Source organism: Mastigoproctus giganteus, chromosome 14 (assembly GCF_048544385.1).
Source record: "Mastigoproctus giganteus isolate SK-2022 chromosome 14, ASM4854438v1, whole genome shotgun sequence".
Taxonomy (NCBI): domain Eukaryota; kingdom Metazoa; phylum Arthropoda; class Arachnida; order Uropygi; family Thelyphonidae; genus Mastigoproctus; species Mastigoproctus giganteus.
The window spans coordinates 120525953-120549190 of record NC_143588.1 but is presented as its reverse complement, the minus strand read 5'-3'; the positions used below and the strand labels follow the sequence as shown (position 1 = coordinate 120549190).

The 23238-nt window shown below is 38.2% G+C and overlaps 1 protein-coding gene across 5 annotated transcripts in view; it reads left to right on the top strand.

The window, feature by feature from the left end:
• Positions 1-23238, top strand: part of wap (DDB1 and CUL4 associated factor wap) — a 270305-nt gene that overhangs the window by 93104 nt on the left and 153963 nt on the right. For all 5 annotated transcript variants that reach the window (XM_090388983.1, XM_090388979.1, XM_090388980.1 and 2 more), the window contains one exon: positions 16150-16263. In XM_090388983.1, the coding sequence (XP_090245109.1) occupies positions 16150-16263 (114 nt within the window). The remainder of the gene's footprint in view (positions 1-16149; positions 16264-23238) is intronic.

Below are 23238 nucleotides of genomic sequence, written 5' to 3'. Positions count from 1 at the left end.
ACATGTGTTAACTTCCAAATAGGGAACAGGTTTATGGGGAATTTAGTGTTTAACACATTTAATGAAGTGTATCACTGAAACCATTCAATAATGAGTGCTTCGCGTTGAAGGATTTTTTAATTTGAATTCAGTTTAATAACTGTAATTGCCGAATCAATTAACAGATCGTGATTACAGGAATGGACATTTTGTGCGTGTTCTGTATGTGTTTAGTTGGTTTTGAATTTCAAAACCAACCAAACTGTTTGAAACTGTTGAAGTGATAATATGCACGTGTATTAGATGTCTTGGAAGTGCCAGATTTTGCCGTAGTACTTTCTGTGTAACACGTTGTACAGTTGGATTGGCATCTTATCAAATATATGATATTATTAAAGTCTTACATTGAATACTTGTCTCTTTATATGTGTTGAACTTAGAACCCAGTTTGTATGATGAAAACGTCAGCATTATATCTGTGTTCCTAAAAACATGACTGAGTCATTTAGTGTATTGATTATGAAAGGGAAGGACAATGTGAATTCATAATTATTTATCACGTTTTAAATTATTTGGGGTGTTAATTCTATATTCAGCTTTGAAGGTGGTTTCTTTAATTAATTGTGGTGGATATTTTCTGGCTATGAATCTCTGTGAGATATTGTAACTCTGGATAAATCTTCATGTGTGGAACTGTATTTAATGGCATTATAAATTCAATTATAGAGAACTGCTCTTTTTATGTTCAATGGGTGCAAATAAAAGTATAAATATTTACCTGTAGTGTACTTTTCCTATAGATTTTAGTGGCTAATCTTGTTCCTGTTTTGTATATGGTAAAGTTAGGAAAGTTGATTTTATTCTCTGTTTCCACTTCAAGAGTGTATTTAAGCCTCATGTATGGTATTGAATGTATTAAGAAGTGTATCAATGGTTGACTTGTTACCTATCAGTGATATGTCGTCAGCATATCTCATGTATAACTTGATGTTTGAGAAAAACAGTTGGAGTATTTTTTGCTCAATTGAGGCTAGATAGATCTCGGACAAAGGGACCAAGATTTCCAGGCCCACGGGGAGGCCATATATCTGTTCGTAAATCTTGGTTTGAAAATGAAAGTGTTTCGCATTTAATAGAAGCAATGTAAGGTCTGTGATACTATTTACATTCAAGTTTGTACCCTTGATTAAAGTGTCATTACAAGACTTGAGAGAGTTACTCATAACTGTCTCAAGTCTTGTAAGGTAGACTCAATGTGTACGTTTTTGTGTATAAGGAGACGACATCAAATGATGCTAAAATATCATCGTCTGAAATGGAGACAGAAGTTATGCGTTCGTGGGCCTGTTTAGTGTTATTTACTCTAAATTGAGAAAACCTCATGAGAGGTGATATAATTTTAACAAGGAATGTAGAGAGATTGGCAAAGGCAAAATTTTTTAAATAAACAATCGGTCTTAACACGGTAACCTTGTTTGTGGAGTTTAGTGATTCCAAATACGTGGGGTAGAATATTGCTACAAATACCTATCTGTTGAAGAGTGTATAGGCTGATTTGTTTGTCAGCTTTAAGTCTCCTTAATGTATCATCTTAATTTGTTAATTGATTCGGCAATTACACTTATTAAATTGAATTCCAATTACGAAATCCTTAAACACAAAGCTCTCGTTATCGAATGATTTCAGCGATACACTTCATTAAATGTGTTAAACACTAAACTCCCCATGAACCTGCCCCCTATATGGAACTTAACACACGTGAAATTTCGGCATGTACTGAACTGCATCATGGGAAATAAACTTCCTTTAAATACTTCGTGTTCTCTACCACGCAATGCTAACTGAAGATGAAAAGTTCAAAAGATACCTGTTTGTTGACTATTAGCTTTATTATTATTAACTATATGGTGCAAGGAAGCCTGAAGCTTATGCTGCACCAGCCAAAAAAAAAAAAAAAATTCCCGAGAGAGAGAGAGAGAGAGAGAGAGAGAGAGAGAGAGAGAGAGAGAAGAATGATGATATCCAGGTCAGGACCCTGGGTGTGCCGAGCCCCTGGGATTTTTCATCAACTACTTACCTTATCAGTGTTAACACACAGGTCTTATATATGACAACCAAGAAACGGGATGTGCACTTCCCTTTTTTTGAGCAAGTAGCTTGATTCTTTTAAATTGTAATCATAATTACAACCACACAACAGTCACGTTCCATTCATATCATTTAAGTTTCTAATTCACACAACCATGCTTTTTTTTAATTTTCATTACGCCAAAACGGATCATATGTGGTGAGTACTGTAAATTAAGCTTTTTGCTATTTTAAAATTAATCTTGTTATGGTACATAAATTTAGGAAATTCTTATCATAGGATGTCAACTTCCACAACAACAGATGGAAGTTTGTTCCAGCAATCAACCACCTGCTGGCTGAAGGCAAATTTCCACACAGCAGTTCTACAACTATCCTTCCTCAATTTGAATTTGTGCCCCCTTATATGTGTAGTCCGAGTAAGGGGAAGAATCCCATCAATGTTAAGTTTGCTCAAACCATTTAAAGCTTTAAACACCTCAACCAGATAACCACACAGGTGCTTAGTCTCCAGATGCTGCAGTTTGATGAACTGAAGCCTTTCTTGGTAAGAGCACCTCTTTGTTTCCCTCACCAATCTTATTGCCCTTCTCTGTACATTCTGCCTAAAATGAGGCCTCCAGATTTGTTTGGCCTGACCATTGCCTTATGCAATGGGATAATCACCTCCTTATCCCTGCTAGCAAATTCTTGTACATAATTGACAAAACCTCATGAGCTGTCCTGTCTGCACTGCTCAGAGAACTTCATATCTGACTGCACTATCACCCCCAAGTCTTTCATTTTCCAGTACCGTAAGTGTAGTACCACACAGTTGTTAACATTACTCTGTGGTTACTGCTATCCACATGCGGTACTTTACATTTTTCAATGTTCAACATTGATTGCTATTTCTCAGCCCATCTGCTTAACTTTTCTAGATCCTGTTGCAGTAGCTGTCATTACTGTTATTAACCACTCTGCCAACCTTTGTATCATCTTCAGACTTGGACATTAAACATAAAAAAACAATTGGCCCAACACTGAACCCTGGGGAACTCCACTAATTACATTAGTCCACAAATAGCAGTGTCCACTGATTACTACACTGTCTTCTCCCACTCAACCATCCCTTTATCCATAACAGCAACTTTCCCTTAATGCTACACTGCTCCAACTTGTACAGCTGTCTTTTATGAGCAACAGTATCAAAAGTTTTCCTGAAATCCGAGTATGTGATATCGGAATTTATTTTTTGCATCCGGTTCCTTCATGACCACGTTACAGTATCCATTTAAATTGGTCAGACAAGATTTCCTCTTAACAAACTTGGCCCTGCATCTGAAGTATAGTTGTATCCTTGCCTAGATGATCCTGCATTACTTCTTTTACCAGTAACTCCATTATTTTTCATGGAACAGAAGTTAAATTAACAGGTCTGCAAATACTTGTCACCCTTCGATCTCCCTTGTGAATTGGGGATACATTTGCACATTCCATTCTGTGGGGACCTCCTCTAAATCCAAGTATGCTCTCATAATTATGGCTAAGGGTTTGCTTACTTCCTTTGCTGTCTCACTTAATATAATTGGATAGATTCCATGTGCCTTATATTTAACTTTCAACAATTTCTTTTATACTTTTCTTTTCAGTTATTACAAAAACATTTACCTTTCTGTCTGAGTTTGCTAAACTTTGACATGTCCTTCCCTAAAGAATTCCTCATGTGCAAATGTAAATGCAAATTGCATTTACATTTGCACATTTGTTTGTTCCAGCAATCTGAGCAGGATCATCAACAATTGAACCATCAATGTCAAGTGGACCAATTTGATTCATCCCCTTCCTTTTAGTGTTTACATAAGTAAAGAAGTCTTTGCTGTGTTTTTTTTTTTTTTTTTTTATCCTTTGTCAAAGATTTCTCGTTATCTGCCTTTGCTTGTCCAACTTCCTTTGTGACTTGATTACAGACTAGTTTATATCTACCATAAGCTTCTGTGTTGCCTAATAATTTATATGTATCCCATGCATTTTTCTTCTCTGCCGTGAGTCTCATCAGTTCATCTTTGCATCCATTTTAGGCCTATACCTTGAAGAGTATTTCTTAGTTGGTATGAAAAGCCTAGTAGCTTCTACGATTAATTCCTTGAATGCTTTCCATTTAGAATTTGCTAATGGTAACATCATCAGTTGGTCCCACTTTATAGAACTTAAAAACTGTCAGAGACCATTGCAAAAGCAAAAACCCTGCCACCTAGTGGTTCTTTTTTCTTCAGATTCGTAATGCTTGATTAATCACTGCTGATAATCAGGTCAAGAGTATTACTCCCTCTTGTTGTCTCTCCAACATGCTGTTGTAGAAAACAGTCATTCAATAAATCCACGAGAAGTCTTGCTAGTCTGTGAGAACCAGCTTACAAGTTCCAGTTAATATCTGGGAATTTAAAAAATTCTACATTGTAAGACATTCTGATTTCCTGTCCCACTCTATTTCTGCGTACAGCTGCTCAGTTGTATTGTTCAGAGTCATTAGAGCTATAACACTCATTTTTGCCTTCCCAGCGTCATACCAATCTGATCCAACATGGTATGTCTGCCAGGAGCAAAAGTTGATGACGTTGTAGGGCAGATATCATCTTTTAAGGGCACAAAAAGTGATATTGTTGTACGTGTTGACACTAATGACATTAAGAGATCTGCAGATTACTTAACAAGTACAAGTCAATGGTGGAAAAAAGTCAAGAGTTGGGGTTAAATTTGAAAGTGTCTACAATTCTGCCCAGACACAATAGGAGGTAGTGTATGATGAGAGCCTTATTAATCAGTTTGGACCTGGAGAGAATGTGCAAGGCTCGTGGGGTAGAATTTTTTTCAGCATGGTCTGTGCTTGCTAACAGGAGAGCCTGCTTCTACAGGGACGGGATATCCTTAAATAGAATGGGGCAAGAATATTTGCTGATGCTATCAAGGCAGTGTTAGGTCCGTTGGAAAACTGCAAGATTGGGGGGATTCACAGACAAAAAAAAAAAATTAACGGTAGGCGGAGGCAGAGGCACAAGTGATTCTTGCACTGCTTCTATTGTAATGAGCAGTAACCTATAGAGCAAGTTGCTGGGGATTTCAAGAGCTGCTGGGAGTCATCGTGGAAAAAGTAAATACATGGGCTGTGTTAGGGTAAGTAAGAGTAAGAACAAGTGCATGTATACTTGCATGTACACTAATGCTAGACGTATAGTAAATAAAATTGATGAATTTGAAGTGCTGATCAAGACATAAGCAGATATTGTTGGGATATCAGAGACATGGTGTCACACAGATATAAGCAGTGCAGAATTGGAATTTGGGGAGTACAATGTGTACAGAAAGGACAAACAGGGTAGGAAGGGAGGAGGGGATATGCTGTTAGTTAAGAGATACATAAAATCTAAGGAAGTGCATCCAGTTGACACGGGTGGACAGTGCAATGTTCAGTCTGTTTGGCGTGACATAAACACAGGGAAAGGGAAAATGAGAATAGGAGTATGTTATAGGCCTAATGACTCTGATGAGTACAATGAACAGTTGTGCAGAGAAATAGAATGGGCCAGTAAATCAGAATTTCTTGTAATGAGGGATTTTTACTTTCCAGATATTGACTGGAACTTGTGGGTTGGTCGCTTGGAAGCTAGCAAGACTTTTGTTGATTTATTGGAGGATTATTTTCTACAGCAACATATTTCAGGGGCAACCAGAGGGAGCAATACTCTTGATCTGATTATCAGCAGTGATTATTCATGCATTAAGAAATTACAGATAAAGGAACCACTAGGTGATGGTAATCACAGTGTACCGATGTGGGATTTACTTAAAGATGTATCTACCATCAAGGGTAAAGGGAAGAGTTTTTGTTTTCGTAAAGGTGACTACAGTGGTCACAGACAGTTTTTAAATTCTATGCAGTGGGATCAACTGATGATGTTACCAACATTGAATTCTAAATGGGAAGCCTTCAGGGAATTAATCTTGGAGGCTACTAGGCCTTTCATGCCAACTAAGAAATACTGTTCAAGGTTCAGGCCTAAATGGATGTTGGATGAATTAATGAGACTCGTGGCAGAAAAGAAAAATGCATGGGATGCATATAAATTATCAGGAGATATAAGCTAGTCTGTAATCAAGTTAAAAAGGAGGTTAGGCAGGCGAGGCAGATTACGAGAAATCTTTGGCAAAGGATGCAAAGAAAAACAGTTCGACTGTTGATGATTCTGCTCAAGTAGCTGATAAACTGAATGAGATGAGTATTTTGCATCTACATTCACACATGAGGAGTTATTCAAGAAGGGGAATGCCAGAAGTTTATCAAACTCAAACTTGGAGACAAGTGATTTTGTAATAACTGAGAGCAAAGTAGAGGAGAAATTGTGGAAGTTAAGCATAAAAAAGAAACCCACGGCAGATGGAACCTATTCAGTTATAATGAAGAAGGTTGCAAGTGAAGAAAGAAAACCCTTAGCCATAATTATGAGAGCATCCTTAGAGTCAGGGGAGGTCCCCATGACTGGAGATGTGCAAATGTATCCCCAATTCACAAAGGGGGTGCAAAGGGTGACAAATAATTATAGACCTGTTAGTTTAACCTCATTCTGGGAAAAAGAATGGATTCACTGGTTAAAAAGGTGATACAGGATCACCTATACAAGACTGCAATAATAGTTGAGATGCATGGGTTTGTTAAGGGAAAGTCTTGCTTGACCAAATTGATTGGATACTACAATGTAGTCACAAAGGAACTGGATGCAACAAAAAAATAATTTTGATATAGTAGTAGTAGTGGCATGTGATGCAAGAAAGCAAATGTATGAACTTATGCAGCATCAGCCAAAAGGAAAAAAAAAAAAAATCACACTATTCCCTCCAAATGCCTGTCCAGTTCCTCCTTAAATTTATTCAACCCATCAACTTCCACAACGACAGACGGAAGTTTGTTCCAGCAATTAACCACCCGCTGGCTAAAGGCAAATTTCCGCACATCTATTCTACATCTGTCTTTTCTTAATTTGAATTTATGCCCCCTTAGGTTCGTAATCTGAACAAGTGGAAGGATCCCATCAGAATTCAGCATGCTCAACCCATTCAAGGCCTTATATACCTCAATCAGATCACCGCGCAGGTGCCTAGTCTCCAGCCACTGCAATTTGCAGAACTTAAGCCTCTCTTGGTAAGAGGATCCCTTCATTCCCCTCACCAATCTTGTTGCCCTTCTCTGTGCACGCTCAAGTAAATCTACATCCTTCCTAAAATGAGGCCTCCAGATCTGTACGCAGTACTCAAGGCGTGGCCTGACCATTGCCTTATACAGAGGGATAATCACCTCCTTTTCCCTGCTAGCAAAATTCCTATATATCATTGACAAAACCCCATGACCTGCCCTGGCACCCTGTCTACATTGCTCAGAGAACTTCATATCTGCTTGCACAATTACTCCCAGGTCTTTTTCATTTTCTACCACCTTAAGTGTAGTACCACACAGTTGGTACGTTTCTCTGGGGTTACTTCTATGCATATGCAGTACTTTACATTTGTCAAGGATAAACTTAAGTTGCCACTTCTTAGCCCATCTGCCCAAATTATCTAGATCCTGTTGCAGTAGCACACTGCCATTACTGTCATTAACAACCCTGCCAATCTTTGTATCATCTGCAAACTTCGACATTAAGCCTGATATACCTTCATCAATATCATTGATAAATATACAAAACAACAGTGGACCTAATACCGAACCCTGTGGGACTCCACTAATAACATTAGTCCAAGAAGAGCAGCACCCATTAATTACCACCCTCTGTCTTCTCCCACTTAACCATCCTTTTATCCATTGTAGCAACTTACCCTTAATACCATTCTGCTCCAATTTGTACAATAGTCTTCCATGCGCAACAGTGTCAAAAGCTTTCCTGAAATCCAAATATATGATATCAAAATTATTTTTTGCATCCAGTTTCTTTGTAACCACATCATAATATCCTATCAAATTTGTCAGACAAGACTTTCCCTTAACAAACCCATGCTGTGTCTGAATTATTGCTGCAGTCTTGTCTAGATGATCCTGCAATGCATCTTTAACCAGCGACTCCATTATTTTACCCGAAACAGAAGTTAAACTAACTGGTCTGTAATTACTCGTGTCACCCTTCGATCCTCCTTTGTGAATTGGGGATACATTTGCACATCTCCAGTCCGTGGGAACCTCCCCTGACTCCAAGGATGCTCTCATAATTATGGCTAAGGGTTTGCTTAGTTGCTTTGCCGCCTCCTTTAATATAACTGGATAGATCCTATCCACCCCAGGTGCTTTTCTTACATTTAACTTCAACAATTTCTCTTCCACTTTGCTCTCAGTTATTACAAGATCATTAAGCACCCTGCTACAATTTGATAACCTTCTGCCATTTTCAAACCTTAATAACTCCTCATGTGTGAATGTAGATGCAAAATACTTATTCAGTTTGTTTGCTATCTGAGCAGGATCATCAACAGTCGAACCATCGATGTCAAGTGAACCAATCAGATTCATCCCCTTCCTTTTAGAGTTTATATAAGTAAAGAAATCCTTGCTGTTTTTCTTAGCATCTTTTGCCAAGGATTTCTCGTAATCTGCCTTCACCTGCCGAACCTCCTTTGTGACCTGATTACAGATTAACTTATATCTACCATAGGCTTCTGAGTCGCTGAAACCCAAGTATATCATATACTTGGGTTTCAGGAAAGTTTTGACAGTGTTGCAAATGGAAGACTGCTGCACAAATTGGAGTGGTATGGTATTAAGGGAAAGTTACTGCAATGGATAAAGGGATTGTTAAGTGGAGATGGCAGAGAGTGGTAATAAATGGACGCTGCTCTATGTGGACTATTGTTATTAGTGGAGTCCCTCAGCATTTGGTGCTGGACCCATTGCTGTTTTGTGTATTTATCAATGAAGGTATATCAGGCTTAATGTCCAAGTTTGCAGATGATTCAAAAGTTGGCAGGGTTGTAAAAACAGTATGCTACTGCAACAGTATCTAGAAAAGTTAGGCAGATGGGCTAACAAGTGGCAACTGAAGTTTAACATTCACAAATGCAAAGTACTGCATATAGATAGCAGCAACCCAAGAGAAATGTACCAACTGTGTGGTACTACAGTCAGGGTGGTGGAGAATGAAAAAGACCTGGTAGTAATTGTGCAGTCAGATATTAAGTTCTCTGAGCAATGTAGACAGGCTGCCAGGGCAGGTCATGGGGTTTTGTCAATGATATATAGGAATTTTGCTAGCAGAGACAAGGAATTGGTTATCATCTTGTATAAGGCAGTTGTCAGGCCACACCTTGATTACTGAATACAGGTCTTGAGGCCTCATTTTAGGAAGGATGTAGAGTTGCTAGAATGAGTACAGAGAAGAGCAACAAGATTGGTGAGAGGAACAAAGGAGTGCTCTTACCAAGAGAGGCTTAAGTTCTGCAAGTTGCTGCATCTGGAGACTAGGCACCTGCGAGGTGATCTGATCGAGGTGTACGAGGTCTTGAATGGTTTGAGCAGGCTCAGTGCTGATGGGATACTTCCGCTTGCTCAGATTAAGAACCTGAGGGGGAAATAGATTCAAATTGAGGAGTGGAAGTTGATAGGTTAAATAAATTTAGGGCTGAGCTAGACAAACGTTTGGAGTGACTGAATGGATGAAATGGGAAGGTTTTTTTTTTTGGCTGATGCTGTATAAGCTTGCTTTCTTGTATCATATGCCTCGACTAATGCCAACATTGCACTCTCCACCCTCCTGTCCTCTTTTCCACAAGATAAAGGAAATTATAGTTGTTAATTGTGTGAAAAATTCTATAGTTTGAACCCCATCAACTCTGAACAAATACAGAGCAATGTTGAGATTGAAATTGCTAGTGTCTTCAATCCTGCCCAGACATAATAGGAGGGAGTACATGAGAGCTTTGTCAATTAATTCAGTCCTTGAGACACTGTGCAAAGTTTATGGGGGTAGAATTTTTCTTATTGAGGTTTGTACTTGTTAACAAGAGAGTGTGTTCCTACAGGGATAGGGGACCCTTAAATAGAACAGGTCCAATGATATTTGCTGAGGCTATCAAGGTGGTGTTAGGTGGGTTGGAAAACTGCTAGCTTGGGAGGATACGCAGACATAGATTAACAGTAGCTGCAGGCAGTTCAAGTGATTCTTGCACTGCTTCTGTTAGAACTTGCAACACCTTGGAAAGTGTTGTTGATTTCAGGACTTGCCTGGGGTCCTTTTAGAACAAGCAAATACATGGTGTCTGTTAGGGTTACTAAGAATGAAAACAGTTACAAGTTTACTCATATACCTGTTTCTGTATACTAATGATAAGAGCATAGTAAATAAATTTAAAGTACTGATGAAATTGCCAAATGTTAAGACATTGTTGGGATATAGTCATGGTGTCACCCAGACATACAGGATTCAGAATTTGAATAATAAAATTTATGGGAAGTACAATATGTACAGAAAGGATATGTACAGTGGCACTGGAACGTTAGTTCAACTTCACCAAGGTACTTTGTAATGTTATGTTTGTGCAGTGTTTTTCTGTTTGTTGTTTGTTTTTTTCTGGCTGCTTAGTCACCAGCTTGTATAAGCATCTGGAATGCCTGCTTCTTGTGAGTCTACACCTTGGGAAGTTGGGCTACAACTGAGGTGTAATCTAACCACAACAGCTCAGCTCACTTCCACATGGTGTTGTGGAGGTGAGCCAAATTCTGCTCATCTAACAGTCAGAGAGAGAGAGAGAGCGAGAGCGCAACCTGCCCAGGCTTTGATTAAAAGAAAAAAAAAATTATATATACACACACATAATTTTTCCAAATTAATGGGTCAGGTTATGTTAGTACTAGTATGTATGTATGTAATCAATACAATAAACCAAAATCAGGTATTAAAGTCTAAATATTCGGGTTACATTTAAAAAATTATGAATGTAAGAATCACAAACAAATTCAAGTAGTAACAAAGTATAAAGACAAATCGGTTTGTAAGTTATTACAGCAGTTTAAAAAAAAAAAAAAAAAGCTTCGTCATACCAAAAAATGAAAGTCTAAGTTACAGCAGTTTGTGTATGAGTTTTTCTTAAGGTGAACACTTTGGGGCAAAGTTCTACAGGGCTTGGAAGTTTGTTTTGTTATTCACAAAATCTTTGTGATCAGTCGTGATAGGTCCAGTAATATTGAACAGCTGTTTTCAAAGACTTCATAAAGTACACAGTTGAAAAGAGTTTGGGAAGAGTTCTCCTGAACACCATATAGACAGACATCAGTATCAGAGATGAAAATAAAATAACTTTGAATTAAGACATCCATGTCAAAATGAAAGATGTAAATAAACCAAGAAAAAACCAATTTAAAGTGGTTTTACTGAAAATAGTAGCTGTTGGAAAAAATCAAAATATGACTACCCTTCAAAGTTTCCAGTGAGGTTGCTATCTGTCAGCATGTTTAATCCAATTTTGGAGGGACAGCAGGATCAGTAAAGATACCATTAAATTCAACAGCACTACCTTTCCTAATGAAAAAGGATAACCCCCTAAAAACCAAAAATAGATCCAATGGAAGGCAACCAGTAATAATTTGGAGTGGAGATGGTGCAACAAGCACGAGTAATGACAGTCAGAAAAGATCTTTGGTTGGAATTCAGTTTGGAACACAGTAACAAGACTAGTGGATTTATTAGGTGATTGTTTTCTACATCAGCATGTTAGACAGTCAACAAAAGAAAGCAATACTCTCAATCTAATTATCAGTAGTAACTCTTCATGCATTAAGAATGTCCAGATAGGGGACCACTGACACATTAGGTGACAGTGATCATAATATATTGAGGTGGAATTTATTTAATAACTACTGTCAGTGGTAAAGGGAAGGGATTTTACTTTTATTGAGGGTGAATTACAGTGGTCTTAGACAATTCCTAAGTTCTTTTCAGTGGGAAAAAAATTTGTTACCAGCTGCAAATTTTAAATGGGGAGCATTCAGGGAAGTAATCGTATAAGCTACTAGGCCTTTTATATCAATAAAAAGATATCGGTCAAGGTTCAGACCTAAATGCTTGTCAGATGAACTGATGACACTAGTAGCAGAGAAGAAAAATGCATGGGATGTATATAAATTAACAAGTGATACAGATGATGTGTACAGTAGATCTATACTAGTCTACAATTAAGTCACAAAGGAGGTTAGCAAGCTAAGGCAGATTATGACAATACTCTTGCAAAGTATGCTATATAAATAGTAGAAGGAAGGGATTAAATTATAGTGGTTCTGATATTAATGGATTGACTGTATATGATCTTGACCAGGTTGCTGGCAAACTGAATGGGTATTTTGCATCTGCATTCACACATGAGGAGTTTTAGGGATTGTTAGGGAATTTTTAGGAGTTTTCTTTATTTATAGTCAGTTTTTTGTGAGGAGCTGAATAATTTTGTGATAATTGAGTAGAAAATTGAGAAGAAATTGTAGAAGCTAAATGTAAAAGAGGCATGTGGGATGGATGGTATCTATCCAGTTATATTAGAGGAGCCAGTAAAAGAAGTAAGCAGATCCTTAGCATAATTATGAGAGCATCTTTGAAATCAGGAAATGTCCCTATGGACTGAAGATGTGTGAATGTACCCCCAATTCACAAAGGGGATCAAAAGGTGACGTGAGTAATTGAATTAGCTTAACTTCTGTTCCAGGGAAGATAATATAATCACTGGTTAAAGAAATAATGCAGGATCATTTAGACAGGAATGCACTTATACTGCAGTCACAGCTTGGATTTGTTAAGAGGAATCTTGCCTGACCAATCTAATTGGATACTATGATGCAGTAACAAAGGAACTGGATGCAAAAAATAATTTTGATGTCATATACTTGGCTATCACGAAACTTTTGAGCACATAAGACTGCTGTATAAATTAGAGCAGTGTGGCATTAAGGACAAGTTACTGCTGTGGAGAAAAGGGATGTTTGATTGGAAGAAGACAGAGTGGTTATCAATGGACACTGCTCTTCATGGACTAATGTTATTAGTGGAGTTTCCCAGGGTGTAGTGCGGGCCCATTGTCGCTTTCCATATTTATTAATGATATTGATGAAAATATCTCTCAAGCTTAAATGTCTAATTTTGCAGATAAAGTTGGCAGGGTGATTAATGACAGTAATCAAGGTAAAAGTACTGAAACAAGATAGAAAAATTAGGCAGAAAGGCTGAGAAATTAGCATTAGTTGAGGCATATGATGCAAGCAAGCTTATACAGCATCAACCAAAAAAAATCCCATTTCACCCATCTGCTAACTCCAAATGTTTGTCTAGCTAGGCCTGACGTAGCTGAATGGTCAAGAGCACGAGTGCAGTAAGACGTGCTCTTTGAGTGGACCACAGTTCAAGCCCGCGACTGCTAATTATGATTAACATTTGTATTGATTGATTTATTATAAATTCCACTGACCTGGTGGTCGTGCTGGGGTATAAAAAAGAACATTTTTATATATATATATATATATAATACTAGGCGCCTGAGATAATCTGATCGAAGTGTTTAAGACTTTGAATGAATTGAATAAACTCAGTGCTAATGGGATTCTTCCTCATGCTAAGACTACACACGTGAGAGGTCATATATTCAAATTTTGAAAGGATGGTTAGGGTTCAAATGTGTGGAAATTGCCTTCATGCCAGTGGGTGGTGGATTGTTGAAAAACTTCTATGTGGAGTTGAGAAGTTTAAATAAAATCAAATAACTATAGATAAATCATTAGAGGTGGGATGGACAAGTAAAATGGGAAGTGCTGGCTTTTTTTTCACCCTTGATAATGCTATAAGCATGCTTTCTTGTATCCTTTACCACCACCACCAATAATGTCTTGAGGAACTTGTATGGACTTTTTTTCATTTTGTGGCAGAGTTAGTATTAGTTGAAGGATATGATGCCAGAAAGTAAGCTTATACAGCATCAGCCAAAAAAAAAAAAAAAAAAAACCTTCCTATTTCACCCATCCGGTCACTCTAAATGTTTGTCTAGTTCATCCTTAAATTTATTTAAGCTATCAACTTCCACAACAACAGTTTGAAGTCTCTTCCAGCAATGAACTATCCGCTGGTTAAAGTCAACTTCCACACATCTTTTCTACAACTGTCTTTCTTCAATTTGAATCTATGCCCCTTCAGGTTCTTAATCTGAGCAAGCAGAAGTATCCCGTCAGCATTGAGCCTCCTCAAACCATTCAAGGTCTTATACACTTTGATCAGATCACCTTGCAGGTGCCTAGTCTCCAGATGCTGCAATTTGCAGAACTTAAGCCTCTCTTGGTAAGAGCACTCCTTTGTTCTTCTCACCAATCTTGTTGCCCTTCTCTGTACTCATTCTAGCAACTCTACATCCTTCCTAAAATGAGGCCTCCAGACCTCTATGCAGTACTCAATGTCTAGCCTCACTATTGCCTTATATAAGGGGATAATCACCTCCTTGTCTCTTCTAGCAAAATTCCTATATATTATTGACAAAACTCCATGACCTGCTCTGGCAGTCTGTCTGCTCTGCTCAGAGAACTTCATATCTGACTGTACAATTACCCCTAGGTCTTTATTTTCCACCTCCTTGACTGTAGTACCACACAGCTGGCACCTTTTCTCTTGGATTGCTACTACCTATATGCAGTTCTTTGCATTTGTGAATGTTAACTTCAGTTGCCGCTTTTCAAGTCCATCTGCCTAACTTTTCTAGATACTGTTGCAGTAGCATACTGTGTTTACAACCCTGCCTACCTTTTTTATCATCTGCAAACTTGGACATTAAGCCTGATATACCTTTATTGATAAATGATATCGATGAAGGTAAGACTAGTACAAACCCTGGGGGTTTCAATTAACATTAGTCCACGAAGAGCATTGTCCATTTATTACCACTTTCTAGCATTTTCCACTCAACCTCACCATCCCTTTATCCATTGCAGCAAATTGCCCTTAATGCCATACCGCTCCAATTTCTACAGCAGTCTTCCATGTGCAACATGAAAGACTGCTGTAGAAATTGGAAACCAAGTATATGATATCAAAATTATTTTTTGCATCCAGTTCCTTTTTGACCACATCGTAATATCCAATCAAATTGGTCAGACAAGACTTCCCCTTAAGAAACCTATGCTGTGTCTGAACTATTACTGCAGTCTTGTTTAGGTGATCCTGTATCACCTCTTTAACCAGTGACTCCATTATTATCCCCAGAACAGAAGTTAAACTAACAGGGCTATAATTATTTGTATCACCCTTTGCACCCCTTTTGTGACTTGGGGATACATTTACACATCACCAGTCCATGGGAACCTCCCCTGAATCTAAGGATGCTCTCATAATTATGGCTAAGGATTTGCTTACTTCCCTTGCTGCCTCCAATATAACTGGATAGATTCCACTTGCTCCAGGTACATTTTTTACGTTTAACTTCAATGATTTCTCCTCCACTTTGCCCTCAGTTATTACAAAATCACTTAGCTCCCAGTTAGTTTGATAAACTGCCAGCATTTCCCTCCTTGAATAACTCCTCGTGTGAATGTTAGTTGGTCTCGCATGAGAATAGCAAGGCTACCCTGGAAACTGGTTTTGTTCATCCCATAGAACCGACCAGATTAAACATGCAATTAACAGATATGCACATAGCTGGATGAGGTAATTTTTTGGTAATTTAATATGGTAGTCTTTTTTTCCCCTTTAATAATAACCTGTAAACTCATTGCATATAAGAAATTTTGATGATGATTCTTTTAGCAGCATTGAGACTTGATTCTCTTCTTATTATACAAAAAATGCCTGCATGTGGAATGAAAAATATCTTAAGTTTAACACTAAATATTTATATTTTTTAAAAGATGATCTCATGTAAAAGATGTAAATTTTTTTCATAAGAAGGAATTTGCTTTTTTAATGTGAACTTTGAAAATATTAAGCAGAATCAAATTGAGATTATGACTCAAATTCTTAACAGAAAAATTAGTTTTATTTACAATTTTTATCTTGAATAGAAACCAGAACTGTTTTAAAGAGTTTTACTTTGTTCTTATTTTGTTTTCAGAACAAAAATTCTGACTTTTGTGCACCTCTAACGTCATTTGATTGGAATGAAGTTGATCCTAATCTTCTTGGGACATCTAGTATAGATACAACGTGTACAATTTGGGGTTTAGAGGTAAGCATTATACATTTATAATAATTATTATTATAAATAATTATTATAAGTAAGCATTATACATCTATAAAGAAATTATTATAATATACATTTATAATAATTTCTTTATTTTCTTTATATTATTGTTCTATAACACAAGTACAGGTTCAGCATCTGAAAACTGGAATGCTTGGGATATAGAGATTGCTAAGTTTTGGATTTTTCTAGTGTTTCTAGAAAATCTGTTTAGCCTGAATTGTAAAAGTAAATATCAAAATCTGAGGTAAGCATAGAACACATCAACAGTTCCTCACCCCCAATCCACATTTTTTCAATTTTTTGTGTGACTTTTTACTAATTTTATTTCACTAATAAAATTATACTTGCCTGATGATATTTTAAGGAGTCCTTATGTGCTGTGATGTAATGACTAGATCGTAGATATAGCTTAGCTTAATTTTCAGCACTCATCTCATAGTAATCTGCTTAGTTGGTTGAAAGTTTTACCACGTACATAGTGGTTATGAGATTCTAATAAATTAAAGAAATTATAAATTTAAAAATTACTAAGTTATGAGCTTTAGAATTTTTTCTAAGAAAGGAAAGTGCACTTTCCATTCTATGGTTGTCTAATCAAAATAAATTAAAGTGAGATAAAAGCTAATAGCCGCGGGCAAGCGACTTTCGGAATCGTCTTCAGTTAGCTATAGTGCTAACTGAAGACGATTTTGAAAGTCGCTCGCCCGCGGCTATTAGCTTTTATCTCACTTTAATTTATTTTAATTAGACAATTAAATTAGATCCTTAATGCATGAAGAATCACTACTGATAATCAGATCAAGATTATTACTCCCTCTAGTTGCCTCCCGAACATGTTGATGTAGAAAACAATAAATCCACAAAAGCCTTGCTAATGTGTGAGTGACCAACCCACAAATTCCCAGTCAGTATCTGGGAAATTAAAATCCCCCATTATAAGACTCTGTAATTTACTGGCCCACTCTATTTCCCTGTACAGTTTGTTATTATACTCATCAGAGTCATTAGGCCTATAACACACTCCTACTCTCAATTTTGATCTCCCAATGCTTATGTCACACCAAACTGACTCGACACTGCACTGCACTGTCCAGCAATGTTGACTGGCTTCACTTACTTGGATTTTGTGTTTCTTAACTAATAGCATTACCCCTCCTCCCTTCTATCCTGTCTATCCTTCCTATGCACATTGTACTCCCCAAATTCCAGTTCTGCATTCGTTACATCTGTGTGACACCACGTCTCTGATATCCCAACAATATCTGCCTGAGAAATACCTCATATTCATCAAATTTATTTACCAAACTCCTAGCATTGGTGTATATGCAAGTATACATGCACCTGCTCCTATTCTTAGCTACTCTTAACACAACCCATGTGTTTACTTGTACCGCAATAACTCTTGTTTTTCAGGCTGCTGCTCATTCCAATAGAAGCAGTGCAAGAATCACTTTCACCTCTGCCAGTGGCTACTGTTAATCTATTAGTCCTTGTATCTCCCAAGCTAGCAATTTTCCGACCCACCTAACATTGCCCGATACCATCAGCAAATATTCTTGCACCTTTTCTATTTAAGTGTATCCCATCCCTGTAGAAGCAGTCTCTCCTGTTAAGAAGTACAAACCAGGTTTAAAAAAATTCTACCCCTTGAGCCTTGCACAATATTTCCAGGGCCGAATTGATCGACAAGGCTCTCATCATATACTCCCTCCTATCGTGTCTGGGCAGAATTGCAGAAACTTTCAAATTCAACCCTAATTCACAGCTTTTTTTCAGCAGTGACTTGTACTTGTTAAGTAATTCTGCCAGTCTCCTACTCTTAATATCATTAGTGCCAACTTGTACAACAATATCACCCTTTGTGCTCTTAAAAGATGATATCTGCTCTACAACGTCATCAACCTTTGCCCCTGGCAGACGCACCCTGGTCCTATTCCATCTATCCATTTTACACAATATATTCCCCATCTCCCTGACAATAGAGTCACCGACAATAACTAACTCCTGTGGGACCAGTGCATTCTGCCTTGGAGATTGCCGCTGTGTTGCCTGATGCTCAGGAGTGAGCTCTGGTGCCCGCACCCGCATAGGACGTAGTCATTTGACACATTCATATTTGCTGAGGGCTGATTATCCTCCTATGTGTGAGTCCTGTGACACAATTTTATCAATCAGATACATTTTAATTGACTGTCCAGATATTAGCAATATCCGTTTTGCCGCTTTTAATCATCTGACTGAGCCATATACACTCAGTCAGATTTTATCCGACAATGACTGTCTCCTGTTTTTAGCTACAGTAATACCCCGACTTACGCTACCCCGACTTACGCGAACTCTGAGTTACGCGGTTCTTGATTTTTTCGTTTGGCAACGCTGCTGCCCACTATCTTCAAGGTCGTTTTTCATATGTTATCGATATCCGGTGCGACGGCGGAGATTGAGAGCGAAAGATGAACAAAATTCAACTTTGCTGCTTTTATGTTTTTTATATCAGTGAAGGGAAAAACACATTTCACCATAATAACGTAAAAACCAACACAATTCCAGCTATCGGTATAATCGCAAATGCAATTAGATCGAGTTTACTACCAGTTTATAACAGATTCCACTAGCAGAAACGCAACTGGATTTTTATTGTTTTATGGTAGTAACCCCTAGAAATGTGAGGTGTTAATAGTGTATCTCTGCCTTTTATGGTGTTGTTTATTCAGTTGCTACATGCGTGCAGCTTTGTTTATGCGTATCAAGCGTGCTCCTCGTTTTGTAATTGTGCTTTATTCCCTAAAAATTAGTAAAATTAAAAGGTGTGAAAAGGAAGCGTCCTGGTGAAGACACTGCATATTCAGAGAGAAAAAGAAAAGCAATTATCGATAAACAGAGGCGGACTCGATCAAAAATTCGTACCCGGGAAAATTTATAGTGGCCTCACACTATGGTTTATGGCCAAAATCACACTGGCCCACCGGGGTTTCCGCGGTAAGGCTTATGGCCAGTCCGCCTCTGTCGATAGAGAAAAAATATGAAATTGTGAAACGCTTTGAGCGAAATGAAAGACCATGTGATATTGCACGTGCTACAGGCCTAAATGAAGCAACTGCGAAAAGCACATGACAATTGCAAACTTGACAGGTTGAAAATTGAAAAGATCTCAATTGTAAAGGGCTTAAAAATTTTAGAAAACATAGACTCCAACGAAGAACACGTTATAGCTACAAAGCAAGGAATAAAAAAATTATTAGCTTGCTACGAAGAAATTCTGCGTGAAAAAAAGAAGGCGCTGTGTCGTCAGACGAATTTGTTAGATTTTATGAAGCCATCGACATCGAAATAACTTTTTAACGTAAGTCATTTGTTTTTTTAATACATATTTTGTATTAATATGTATAAAGAACTGCAAGTTTATTAATATTTTTCTTCTAAACTAGTGTTTTTGTTAGTCCTTGGTCCCAATTAAGCAAAATTTATATGTATTTATATGCAAAGTTGTACCCCGACTTACGCGAATTCGACTTACGCGATTTTCATCGGACCCACCTATCGCGTAACTTCGGGGTATTACTGTATTTTAAATCAATAAAGTTTTTTACTTGTATTTAAAATTTACATGTTATTGTTATTTCTTAGCATTAGCATTAGCATTAGCATTAGTAGAGGCATATGATGCAAGAAAGCAAGCTTATTCAGCATCAGCCAAAAAAAAAAAAACAAAAAAAAAAAAAACAACCCTCTCCCATTTCACCCCTCCATTCATTCGAAATACCTGTCCAGTTGAGCTTTAAATTTGTTTAGGCTATCAACTTCAACAACAAGTGATGGAAGTCGGTTCCACCAACCAACCACCCGCTGGCCAAAGGCAAATTTCCGCACATCTATCCGACATCCGTCCTTCCTCAATTTGAATTTATGCCATATGAGGTGATTATTCTGAGAAAGATGAAGAATCCCATTGGCATTGAGCATGCTCAAACCATTCAAAGCCTTATACACCTCTATCAGATCACCTCGCCGGTGCCTAGTCTCCAGACTCTGTAATTTGCAAAACTTAAGCCTTTCTTCGTAAGAGCAACCCTTTGTTCCATTTACTAATCTTGTTGCCCTTCTCTGTACCCGTTCCAGCAGCTCTACATCCTTCTTGAAATGAGGCCTCCAGACCTGTATACAGTACTCAAGATGTGGCCTAACCATTGCCTTATACAAGGGAATAATCACCTCCTTATCCCTGCTAGAAAAATTCCTGTATATCATTGACAAGACACCATGAGCTACTCTTGCAGCTCGTCTGCACTGCTCAGAGAACTTCATATCTGCCTGCACAATTACCCCCAGGTCCTTTTCATTCTCCACCACTGTCAGTGTAGTACCGCAGAGTTGATACATTGCTCTGGGGTTACTGTTACCCATATGTAGTACTTTACATTTGTCAATGTTAAACTTCATTTGCCACCTCTCAGCCCATCTGTTCAACCTTTCCAGATCCTGTTGCAGCAGCATAGCGTCAGTAGTGTCCTTAACGACCCTGCCAACCTTTGTATCATCTGCAAACTTAGACATTAAACTTGATATCCCATCATCAATATCATTCATAAACACCGAAAACAACAATGGACCCAACACTGAACCTTGAGGAACTCCACTAATAACATTAGTCCACGTTGAGCAGTGTCCATTGATTACCACTCTCTGTCTTCTGCCACTCAACCATCCCCTTATCCATAGCAGCAATTTGCCTCCAATGCCACACTGCTCCAATTTGTGCAGCAGTCTTCCATGTGCAACAGTATCAAAAGCCTTTCTAAGATCCAAATATATAATATCAAAGTTATTCCCTGCATCCAGTTCTTTTGTGACTACATCATAGTATCCAATCAAATTGGTCAGGCAAGACCTGCCCTTAACAAAACCATGCTGCGTCTGAGCTATAACTGAATTCTTGTCTAGATGATCCTGCAGTGCTTCTTTAACCAGTGCCTCCATTAATTTACCTGGAACAGAAGTTAAACTAACAGGTCTATAATTACTTGTGTCAGCCTTTGATCCTCCTTTGTGAATTGGGGTTACATTTGCACATCTCCAGTCTATGGGTACCTCCCCTGAGTCCAAAGAAGCTCTCATAATTATGGCTAGGGGTTTGCATACTTCCTTTGCTGCCTCCTTTAATATAACTGGATAGATCCCATCCACCCATTGATTGAGAGGGCGCTGACTCTATTTAAAAGTTACAGCTGACAGTTACAGGCTCCGCAAAAACGATAAGTGTTTGCCTTTTATTTACATGATTGTTGTTTTATATTGTACTTAATACGTAGTCATATAGTTATAGTTACGCTGGTTATTTTTTATTTTAATTTAGATAAAGAGTTTTTGTGGATTTTACTTACGATAGGTAAAACCGTTATTTTTGTTCGATTTTTGTAGCCATTGTTTTTGTATATAGGGAATTCCAAGTTTTTGTAGGGAATTCAAATTTTTTAATTGAGGTAGCTCTAACGCATAATTATATAGTAATACGCTTCACTGTTTCTATTTCATAGTTTCTATTCAAATACTACTGACATTTAATTTATTGATTTTATTAATTTAAACTACCATGCCCCGAACTAGAGCAGCAAAGCAACGGGCACAAAGTGGCAGGAGTGTTGTGACTCGGGGCAGAACTGAGGGGGGCGATTCTCCAACACGTCACAGCCTAAAAAAATGTGCAACTTGTGAAATGTTTGCCGAACTCTCTGGAACGGAACATGATATTGCCATGGGGGATGTCTTTGTGTGTGCGCGATGTAAGGAGTGTAAGGAAATCAGGCGACAACTCGGCGTTGTTATGGGCCTATATGAGAGTTTGAAGGACAGGGTGGATGCCCTCGAAGGAAATAAATTGAGGGGCCCATCAAGCTCTCAGCTGCCCACATCAACGCCAGAGCTTGCACTTGGTCATCACGCAACACAGCGGCAACCCCCAAGGCAGAATGCGCTGGTCCCACAGGAACTAGTAGTTGTTGGTGACTCTATTGTCAGGGAAACGGGGAACATGCTATGTAAAAAGGATAGGTGGAACAGGACCAGGGTATGTCTGCCAGGGGCAAAGGTTGATGACGTTGTAGAGCGGATATCATCTTTCAAGGGCACAAAAGGTGATATAGTTGTACACGTTGGCACTAATGATATTAAGAGTAGGAGACCGGCAGAATTACTCAACAAGTACAGGTCACTGTTGAAAAAAAGCCGAGAATTAGGGTTGAATTTAAAAGTGTCTGCAATTCTGCCCAGACACGATAGGAGGGAGTATATGATGAGAGCCTTGTCGATCAATTCGGCCCTGGAAAGATTGTGCAAGGCTCAAGGGGTAGAATTTTTTTCAGCCTGGACTGTACTTGTTAACAGGAGAGATTGCTTCTACAGGGATGGGATACACTTAAATAGAAAGGGTGCAAGAATATTTGCTGATGCTATCGAGGCAGTGTTAGGTGGGTCGGAAAACTGCTAGCTTGGGGGGATACAAAGACTAATAGTTTAACAGTAACCGCAGGCAGAGGTGAAGGTGATTCTTGCACAACTTCTATTAGAATAAGTAGCGACCTGGAGCGAGGGGTGTTGGGGGTTTCAGGGACGGATGGCAGTCATCCTTTAATAGTTGGGTATATGGGATGTGTTAGGGTAACAAGGAATAGGCATAGGAGCATGTATGCTTGCATGTATACCAATGCTAGAAGTATAGTAAATAAATTTGATGAATTTGAAGTGTTGGTCAAGACATCAAAGGCGGATATTGTTGGGATAGCAGAGACGTGGTGTCACAAAGATATAAGGAATGCAGAACTGGAATTTGGGGAGTACAATGTGTACAGAAAGGATAGACAGGACAGAAAGGGAGGAGGTGTTATGCTGTTAATTAAGAAAAACATAAAATCAAAAGAAGTGCATCCAGTTGATATAGATGGACAGTGCACTGTTGAGTCA